Here is an 11,317-nt window from a genome sequence, read left to right on the forward strand (position 1 = left end):
TGAGTCGCATATTACAAGTTACCAAACACAGTGGTCGCCCACTGCCTGCCCACCCGGAAGACGCCATATTAATTACCGCTCAGATAATAACACCTGATTGTGTGGAGTGTGGAAACTTAGGTAGTCGTCGGTAATTAATTAATGCTCTGTTTTAATTTGATTACGGTTGTGAATGATTTATGGGGAATGAAAAAATGATTTTTTTTCATTAGCTACACTAACTTTTAAATCCTTAAGAGAGAACCGTGTATGTGATCTATGTAAGATAGAAAAGTTGTGATTATGTAGTATTTTATTTATCTGAAATTCGGTTATGAGGGAACCAAGTGAAATATATAATGGTTTGTGACATATCCTACACCTACCTTCTTTAGTCTCTGCATCACCTAAAGGTTGACTGGTAGAATTGCCTTAGGCACTAAGTCCGCCTTTATACTCTTTATATATAAAGTGTAATAAAATAAATATCCAGCACTATAAATAAAGCCGCAATCGTTCATTAGAAACTATTCAACTCTACGTTTTCTTCAGTCATAATGCGATTCAATTTACTTTAAAGTCTCACTTGTATTTATTTTCTGACATCGTATATTACCTAATCTGTCTAAAAACGTACGAACAGTGTCGTGCCCTGTGTCTTAGCTTTATTAGGTTCATGCCGCACAAATGGCATTGACCAGTCGATTTGTTACGGCTTCGTGGTACTCCGTACCACCTCTTTGTTGCCATTTGGATCATTATCCGCGTTCGGTTTTTTGTTTCTTTCAGTTTTAGACTCGAGTGTAGTTTCATTATTACGATTACTGCACCTTTCAAATGTATTAACGCTTTGTTCGTCTATTTTTATCTTAGTATGTTTATCGTATAACGTGCCACCATATCGAGAAATCTTATAAGTAAATTCCTTTATTTGTTATCGTAATTGCTTGTTACAATTTGTGTGGACATAAATCAAATTCAATCAATCTATAAATCAACGTCGTTGTTGATTGACAGTTCTAAATATGTCGATGCAAATTTTTTACAAACCCAGTCCAATTAAAACACCGAAACCGGGCAACAATATTGCGAATAACGTTCCGGCGACATTCCTACCAAAGCACCACGGCCCGTATTCCCATCTGCGGAAGGTTCTGAGAAGCAGTGTTCCGCTACTTGCCATAGGTGACCAGCGACCAACGCCAGTTAGCGACCTTCCCCCATCGATGTCGCCCACGGCCCCATTAGCCGCGTAATACCAAAGCAAAGATCATTAGACCGCGTACGATGTTAGTCGGACCACGACGTTGCAGCCGATCACTCATCTTCCATTCGGTACCGGAGTGTTTCACGTAGTGTTTTCAGTTATATAGTGGTTCATTAGCGTTGCGAGCGACGGCCGTGTTATGTCCCTTTGAAGTAATTGGAGCGTGCACGTCAAAATAACTGCGGCATTGCGTACGCGCGGATTATATATCAAAGCTTTGTTATTTCTTATCACACGTGTTAGGGCGTTTAATGTGTGCGTTTATGCGTTTGTAAGGTTTTTATTGGGGAAAACGAAAGTGTAAACACTGTAATACGGTTTGGTTAACTTCCTCGTAAGGTGAGAATAGTTCGGTAATTATTACTGATTACAGTGAGTATTTTTGCGTTATGGAAATTAATTCTGAATAAAGTCACAAACTTTAATTTTATTATCGGCTTTGAAAGGAAAACAAAACGGCACGACATTTAAGTAATTACCTTTAATCTTAGAATCATAATCAAATACGTGTATCCTCCAAATATGCAGTCAAGTGATGACATTTAGACCTCTGCTGCATTGTTGCCCCCAGAGCCTAGTACCCACACCATGATGTAACTAAATGTCAGCACAGAATCAAAGACAACAGTCTCAGTGACTGCAAGACCGCGTTAATTGCTCGTAAATAAAATGGGAACACGACAGGGTCCAGTCATAGATGAGCTCCGATCGGTTTCATAATTAGGTGAAGTGACAAAGTGGGAGTGTTTGTGGCAGGTCATCGATGGTTGGTGATGGATTTTAATGGCACCACTTGATATTTGTCTGTATAGCTACTTATTATAAGTAGGTATGTATGTACGAATGAAACGTTTCCTTTATTATGGACTTATTTTCCAAGTTTTTTAGATGAAAAGCAGCCTTTAGTGAAATTGTAATAGTCAACAACGAATCGTGCCAAATTGATGTTTTGGCTTGAACTTTGATTTATTCAATACATACAATTGGTATGAAACCCATAATCTGTTAGATATTATTGAATGAATATCTATGCACATATTATAAAAAGTTCCCTTTTCTGTCTGTCTGTATGTTATCGATTTTCTCAAAATCTACAAAACGGATTTTAATGAAATTTGGTATGGAGATAGTTTAAGACCCTAGGAAGATTATAAGACATTTTCTATCCCGGAACGCCTAGACGCAGGCGAAGCCGCGAGCAAAAGCTAGATTTTTTATAAATTCATGATAAAACCTCTTAACGCTTGCGTATAATCCTAGCTCAAAAGAAATAAACATTATACAACACTTCAGGCAAAGGATAATTGTAAATGGCATTACTTGAATTAATTTACATCCAATGCCATCTTGTCATAACATATTCCTACTAGTTAAATCCAAGTGACGTATCTTGTCAGCCCATTGAGACGTGTCCCTCTAACGAGTCTTTTGTATGCTATCAGCTATGCACGTATCATATCAAACGTCATCCGTATAGAGTGGCAGCTCTGGGTTAAGTATGCAAAGACAATTTGAATTCCTATAATATTGTAGGTATTTAAAGTATAACTGTTACATGGTTATTTTTAGTTTTATATTTTATTAAGAAAGGTAAGCCCAGTGCATCTGATGGTGATGGAGCAGGGTCCAATAGAATATCGATTAAGGAGAGATTATTGCCCCTTGGCTGTTGACACAAATATGACAGCCTGTTACAACCGGATATATATAGGCTGATCCCGGAACGCGACACTTGCATGGGCCGTTATGGCGGGTTTTAACACCTTGTGTACGGTAGTTGCTATCAGGGCGGATTTATACTCTGCCACCAGCATTTTAAGAGTCAACATATGAGACGAGCTAGTAACTCTTCTGGTAGCATTGACTAACCAAAAACATCAGCAATAGCACCCAAAAGTTTTAATTTCAAAATCCTGTGTGAATTAGAAATTTTAAATAGAAAGCGTAATTTTACCAATTTTTACTAATTTTAATTATTTTATCCAGTTATGATTGAAAAGTCTTTCTGAGATAAATATTTTCCGGGATTAAAAATTAGTCTATAGCCCTCCTTATTAGTGATTTTTTTTCCACAATCGGTTTATTGATTCCTGAGATTAGCGCGTTCAAACAAACAAACTCTTCAGCTTTATACATTAAGTATAGACTATAGATTACTCTAATTATAATGACTTTCAAATAAAACACCACAGACCTCACACAGAAGTTGAACGGCAGAAATAAACAATGTATAACGGATTTGCGAGATGTCTCACCTAGTGTGGATAATTCTCCACATTGTTAGCACTAATGATGTTCCAATATTCTCTACGGTTTTAGTTTTATATTTCATTACAAAGTTCCTGGTGACATAATGAGGCGCATTTGTGGTTCAGTAGTGTTGTGTTAACCAGAAGTATTATGTTACTGGCGGCCTTCGCGGCTGCATGCGAAAATTTGTACCCACACGCCGCCTGATTGAATTATTTATATGAACGTTGTATTAACACGTCTGGGTAACTGTAGATACTGAGTAAGTTGTTTTGTAGAAAAACAGCGAAATTATACGATGGGTTTATTAATATGGGTACCATTGTTACCTAATGATAGGATAGTGAATACTTTGATCAAAATAAAAATAAATATCACTGACTATAGAAAGACTTTAACAAATATTTCGTCTACCAACCGACCAGTACGACTGTCATCGTTGACAGTGGCACCGGTCTGTCAATGCTCAGTGTTTTTCTCTTTTTTATAGCAAAAATTGTCACAAATACCCTCACAAAGATATTTTTATACTAACACTAATACGATTGAATCAACAAGCTATAAAGGACAGGATCAGATTAGTTCTAATGCAATTTAGGCAACTGCCTATGGACCGCCAACGATTAGGGACCCTTCGTCTCGAGAAAAAAAGGAAAATTAAATTTAACGATTTGTATTTTATAAATTTTAACCGATTACGTCTTTACTGCTTCCATTTCATCGTTTGCTTCCCACTTATACATAATATATAAAATTTTAAAAAATGGATAGGGAATAGAGGACCCGATATTCTCAATTCGGTATTGATAAAGGGTAATTTTGATATTGCGTTACCTCTACTACCAAAAATGATCCATGAATAACGAATATTTTCGCCAAACATCCCGGCTGTGGTGTACCGATTATTTGATCATTTTTTATTTTAGTAAAAATATGATGGGTTCGTGAGTCTATTTCTGACTGAAAGTGTGATGTTGCCACTGAGACGAATTCTCTTAGAGTAGTAATAGTGGCATTAGGGCGAGTAAAATTAAATAGAATTTTTATTGATATTTATTTTGTTTGAAACTTACACTTGTTTTTTTATATCTACCGTTCTTTAATTTATTATAAAGTTACTTTAACGAGATAAGTATGTGGTTTCATTTAATCGCATAATGTCAAAATGACCCTGTACATAGCAAGCTGTGACATATTTTTTTTTGTAATTTCTCGCGTATATTTCTGAAACAGTAAACAGAGATGTAGTTAGTAGTGCGTCCACATATCGGCCTGCATAACCACATTAAGGTGTAGCTTATATAACTATGAGCAAGCTGCTCTCATTAATTTACGAAAAAAATAAGGTTTAGCTTATAAACAAAAAAAATGTAACAGACGATTGGCATGCTGCAGCTCTCTCATCATTAATTCTAGAAAAAATAATGTACGGTAAAAAGATATTGATCAAAGTTTAAGGGCATAGAATGATACTTCTACATACAACGTCTTCACGTACGCAAGTTATGCAGATGTACAACAATTAAGACGCCCTAAATGTCCATGTACGCGCCACTCCGTTCCACTTACCATAATCTTGGACGGTTAAGGATATCGTATAATTGGTCACTTGTCATTTTGTTTTGTGCTAGCTGTGGGCTCTTTAATTAGAGATATATCAGAATATTAATCAGATAGCTACGCTTGTACAGTGTGGAAAGTTTTATTTTCCTGGTAATAAACACAAATATTTTAGGTTACAAAAAATTGTGTCCATGGTCAATCCCTTGTTTTTACGTAATAGCTGACTGCTCTTCAGTATCAAAAAAGTCTAATTTAATTCCATTGATTTTAAACATTTGGGTTCTTGCCTGTCTAGGTTTATAACTTACTAGATCTTGTTCCATTCGTATGTCCAAATTCTATCGAAATCCGGCCAGGGGTTACCACATTTTCCTCTAACAAACATTTGAACTTCTACACAAACTTTCGCATTTATGAAATGAGTTAGTTTCCCGGAGTTTTCTGTTATTCATTCCAGTTTCTAATACGTTTGTTCACGCATAAAACTTTGTGCAATTGTAAACATTGCCCACATGAATACATTTTCTATGACGCTCTCAAAATATAAAAGAAGACGCATTGACTTCGCAGAATCTGGCCATGGCCTATAAAATATACGTTTTAGAATACCTATACATATATCAGTGGCGAAGAATGAAATTTTCCGAAAGAATACCCGACACAATTCATTGGTTCTATTACTATGCGTTAATACGATCTGGAAATCTTTCTAAAGATAGTTAGATATTACATAAATTACAAAATATAAGTCGGCAGGAGTCTGAATATATGGACCCTTTGCCACTGGTATGTATATTGTATAACCTTACCGCCCATTCAGGGTTCGATTATATAAAAGACTAGCTGACCCGACAGCCGTTGTCCCGTCTTAACTATGAATTTGCAGCACGCATTCTGTCAATCGCTGACAGTTATAGAAAATTAATATTTTGTTAAGTTTTCTTATTTTCGAATTTTCCGCGCAATTTTTTGATTTTTTTCTTTCATAAGAATCTTCTCCTGACAATAACAAACACAACAACAAAAAAATAGTGAAATCGGTCCAGCTGTTCACGCGTGATGGCGTGACCAAGAAAAATAGGGATTCATATTATATATAGATTAAAATATACTCAGCACTACGCATTCCAATTTTGGTTGGCAGAAATCTGTCAAAATTCTCCAACTCACACCAATAAGGATCTCGCTATGCATTTCATATTCCCGGATAAAAAGTAACATTGAATAGTATGTTATCTATCTGCATACTTAATTTCAAGTAAATCCTTGCGTAGGTTAGTTTATCAATTTAATATTTATCTTGACAAGCTTTTATATTTATAATATTTACGATAGTGGTGAAAGCAGTCAAAATAAAGCTGTCAAAAAAAATCAACTTTAATAGAACTCGGAAAGTAGTCATTAGAAATAACAAAGGATTAGTGATCTTCCGTCTCGTGGGAATTGAATGCATAATCGATTACTCGAGAGATTTGCATTGACATTGAATATCTTCATAACACCATCGTGGGTGTATAATGTTCTAGTGTCTTACATTAATTGTAATGTAATTGTCTCTAATGTGTAATGGAATATGTGTGAATATCCAGTCAAGGTTAGTAGCGATTTTTTCTATTAGTCTTGACGACTATTACTTATCAATTATATATGTTAATTTACATTGTCTTTTTTATATAGGGGATATACTTAATTTACCATATTTCCATCATTGTCCATAGAACAAAAACACCATTTTTTTGGAAAGAAACAATAACTATAAATAAAAAATTTAATGTTTCATCAACTACTCAATTTGTGTACCACTATAATTTAGAGTAATTCTGTAATCTATCGAACGTCCAAACTTCAGCGTATTGCCAATATCTGAGGCACTCTGTATTTAATACTATTTTGGAGCATTTAAATTTTAACCTTCACCAAATATGATACATCACTAATTTCATTGCCGTAACTAACCTAACAAATCCACTTAAAGTAAAATACCAGTTATGTAAACAGTTAAAACCGTTTCAATATTGTTCCAAGCTTTAGTAACACTACCTCCTTGTTTGTTTGACCGAGAACTCAAACGTTCATTCATAATCACAATTCACGATGCGGCCAAAGAATAACTCGTGTTTATTTTCCAAAAGAAGTATTTAAATTTTGAAAGCGTTAGGTTAGGTTAATAGTTAGTTAGAGTACATTTGCAGAAAAGTAGAGTTTATTTGTTTACGCATCTGTAGCATCTTTCTCTATGTGTACTTCAACTTCCATCTCTCTATTGTTAGTACGATCCTTGGAAGACTTATACTTTGCAATAGCATAGAATGTAGCAAATCTAGGATTCCAAGAAAGTAACGCCACGTTTTGCAACAATCTCCTTCACCATAATTTATTATTAATTCAATGAGTCCATACCAAATGTTTTGCAATTCATCTCCCATTTTCTAGTAATGTTTGTTCACCAAATGCAATTAGTAGTTATGAAGTTGCTAGTCGCTAGTTGCTGTTAATTGCAGTTCACGGTGTTGAGTTTCTATTTGCGGAACATTTATTGACTGTTGCATTTGTACTGTGCGAGCATTATTTTTAGTGTGCTATTATACATCGTCAGTTAACTCGTTGCGAATTGGGTCACGCGGAAAACTTGTAAAGTGGGTGATGTTGATGGATTACGCATTTCTTGGATGCTTCAGGTTTGATTGTTGAGGAGTTTAATGGAACTTCCTTCCGTGATTAAATTGTCGGATGAGCAAATTTTTTAAAGGATTATGTCATATGATTCCTGTCTGTCATTAATTTGTCATCTTTGGGGGTGTCCTATCTTCTGATTGATCTGATTTTCCTATAATGATTATAACCCGTTCGGGCTTTGGGATTATAGCAAATAACGCCTGAGAACCCTGATTTTTGTTCATAAATATTTTGCATGCATTTGTCAAATCAGAAAATAGTCTGGCCATAAGAGATATTTCAAAAGAAACAACAAGAGTTGTTTGTCTCGCCAAATTAAGAATTATATTTCGGAACTCTAATGTTTTTAGGTTATTTCTTCAGGTAAAAGAGACTTCAATCTCACCAAAGCCCCACCCTTAAATCCATTAAGCATCAGAATAGATTAGCGATATCACAAACGATGTTCATATTTGTCCATGACATAGTCGGTGCTGTATCTTGGCCCATACGTTACGATTTTGACCTTCGGCTTCCATCGGGGCCGCCCACTCGGATGTGCCTCGCCCACACGCTGGACGTGGAACAATGCTCAAAAGCCGCCAATTATTGATCCATTACAACTAGAATTTGATGGGGTTTGATAATTTTACGAGGACTATATGAAATGGTTCATGTGAGTCGGTGATTTGCACTATAGACCTTGATAAAGGTTATAATTACAGTTTAGTTCAAATAAGATCGATGTCAATTATACATGAATAATCATAAAACATCAATTAATTGATATGAATAGATCTCTTATATGTTAAGTCGTGTTCACAGAGTCTGTTTGGACTAATTAATGCATTTGATGATTTGCTTTTGAAGGATCAGGAATGTTCTGCTACTAATTCTGTTGTCCACGTTTTCACCTAAACATTATGATGGCTGGGATAAACTAGATATTTTATTAAAACTGAATATTCACTACCTAAAGTAATAACTAATTTGTATAATATTTGCTGATCCTGCGCAAATAAAAAAAATAGTGGGAAGATAAAGGCATGCTAACACATACTGCTTAAATTTAGGGTGTTGTTGCCTAGTACACATTGAATGAGAGAATGGACAATCTTACTGAGTTGCTGTGGTGTTGTTCTCAGTTCTAACTGTTTATGTGAGGGATCGTAGCGCTTTCCATCAATCGAGCGTCGTTCTCGTTTTGTCACTAACCACCGATTTCAATCAACGACTCCAATCGTTCTACCATCCGTCTTGAAAATGGACCAATATAATAAGTTTATGTCATGAAATGCTTGCTTACTTTAGTCTTTGACTGATCATAATAATACTATGACCCGTCTCGTGCCGTCATTGATTAAAAGCGTACATGTTATCTCTATGCCGTTACATATATGCCGGAATTACATAAACATTTGCGAATTGTATGTTTCTATATCTACGCGCATTTAAGAAATCTTCAAAGAAGTTATGAATAAAAGTTGATGAATCGCACGCGCACACGCATCGGTATAATTTTGTTTACGCGGTGACCACGTGAGCTGTAGGGCGCCGCGCCGGCCGCCCACGAGCTGCCGCCGCCAAAATATCGCGTTATGTAACCAAAACCCTACGCAAATAATATTTTACTCCTCACCTTCGTAAATAAAGAGATTAATGAAGTCAACGATCAGTTGTGAAAGACTCGTCGGAAACGTCCACCTGACGGGAATAGAACGTCGCTCGCGTCTGTCGCCGTGTCGCAGTGTGACCGCGCTATCACCGGCCGTCGCTCGCTCCGCAGATAACCCTGCATCATACCAAAAATAACCAGTCTACTCCAGGCCGCGACGCGACCACGACTGTACGCGAATTTGTCACGTTCAGCTTTATATAGCAAGAGGGATGGCATCGGTGCGCACGCGCTCCGCATCCCCCAAAACCGTGTCTTTCTCCCCCGTGCTGGAGAGGAAGTACAGCGTGGAGAGAACGCCGTCGAGCCCGCCAGAATTGAAGGCCGCCGATTGGAGGAAATACTTCACAGACTTCAGTTCGTATCTCGGTAAGTCGTGACGAGGAGTTGGAGCCGCTGAGTCAGGGCGCTTTTATTGGACGGCCTTGCGCTATATCGGTTACGTGTTAGTGGGACGTGCGGGAATCACTCGGTAAACAAATCTTGCATAATCACATCACCGTTTGTTTTTTTGTTTCATTCACATCGTTAATTGAAATCATTCTATACTCTTCAGAGACTTTAAGTATTACTTATTATCATATTTTAGAAGATGTTTAACAGTGTCATTAGTCAATTACAAACGTACTGTGTCTACCATTTTCAGTATGACGTATTTGATTTTTTTCAGCGTGCGCATAAATTAGATCATCGTTCGATACACAATTAACGTGTACTCTATTTGTGAGAAAATTCTTCATAAGAACATTGAAGTTTGCCAGACTTCCTGCACATAACAATAAAAGTAGCTTGTATGCGGTGTTATCAAACTAAAGTGAAGGTTCGAGCCTATATGTTAGGTAGTGTCGACTGGACAGATAACCTTGTGGCTTGGAACCGCAATATCTATACCGCTATGCATTGTCTATATTCTTAGAGGTAGTTTTTTATTTCAAGTTCGCAGTACAGGAAATAAGAACCTAGAACTGAAGTTGCGGAATTGAATCTGAGAATGGTAACCGCTATGATTATGATTAAAGAATTAGGTAAAATTAAAAAAAATTCAGTGCGACTTCAATATCAAAAAGACCCTCTAAACAAATGAAAGAATTTCAATCAATTAAGTGTATTTTTGTTATTAGAAAATATTGACTTAAGTTAGTTAAAGTATAATGATCAACATTCGTGTCAAAGTGCTCTCTGTCACGAAAGGCTTTGTGAAATATTTGTGCAGTAACTGTGCTCTTCCTGCCGAGGGTCAATTGACCGCGTTGGCTGTTGCTTTAGAACCATTTTACACCCAATATATTATGTATCATTATGCGGTGTTTATTTATTCAGAGTAAATACAAACATCTAAATTTTGATATAATTGACGCTTTACGTGAATGGCAACATTACGTATACGACCAGTGTTATTATTTGTACGAATTTTACTATTTTATTTATACCAAAAGAGTTGAACAACGTTTTAAAGTAAATATATATTTTTTTAATTTTATTTATTTATTTACACTTTATACACATGGTATACAGGCGGACTTTATGTCATGGGCATTCCCTCCCATTCAACCTTAGGATGGTGTAGAGAGCAAGGAGGAAGGTGCATAATAAAAATAAAACACATAATAATTTTTGTTCTATTGCTTAATACTTATCTCTGCTGTAATATGTTAAACATTAAACACAACACTACTCTACATTTGTCAAAAGTTTTATTATAATATATGGTTCAATGATTTTAATTAAATAACTTTTATGTTACACAAAATAAACATTCCAGCCGCACACAATTCGCAAGGTCTTGTCCAACGCCTATCAACACATTGATACTAAATTCCCCATAGCGTGTTTTTGCTAACATAATTCCACTAGGCGCCCTGCTTACTTTTTACTTTGTAGGTAGAACTCGTGGATATTCAACATGTTCCACGTTTTTGCATATTTAT

The 11,317-nt window shown here is 36.1% G+C and overlaps 1 protein-coding gene across 5 annotated transcripts in view; it reads left to right on the forward strand.

The window, feature by feature from the left end:
* Positions 1-11,317, forward strand: part of LOC115450863 (paxillin) — an 84,224-nt gene that overhangs the window by 31,974 nt on the left and 40,933 nt on the right. The window contains exons 1-2 of one of the 5 annotated variants that reach the window (XM_030179002.2): positions 1,231-1,314; positions 9,541-9,758. The exons of 3 other annotated variants lie outside the window; for them this stretch is intronic. In XM_030179002.2, the coding sequence (XP_030034862.1) occupies positions 9,602-9,758 (157 nt within the window). In that variant the 5' untranslated portion in view covers positions 1,231-1,314; positions 9,541-9,601. Of the gene's footprint in view, positions 1-1,230; positions 1,315-9,540; positions 9,759-11,317 lie in introns of those variants that run through there. One more of the 5 variants, XM_030179020.2, reaches the window with a different exon arrangement.

Source organism: Manduca sexta, chromosome 17 (assembly GCF_014839805.1).
Source record: "Manduca sexta isolate Smith_Timp_Sample1 chromosome 17, JHU_Msex_v1.0, whole genome shotgun sequence".
In the NCBI taxonomy this organism is placed as follows: Eukaryota; Metazoa; Arthropoda; class Insecta; order Lepidoptera; family Sphingidae; genus Manduca; species Manduca sexta.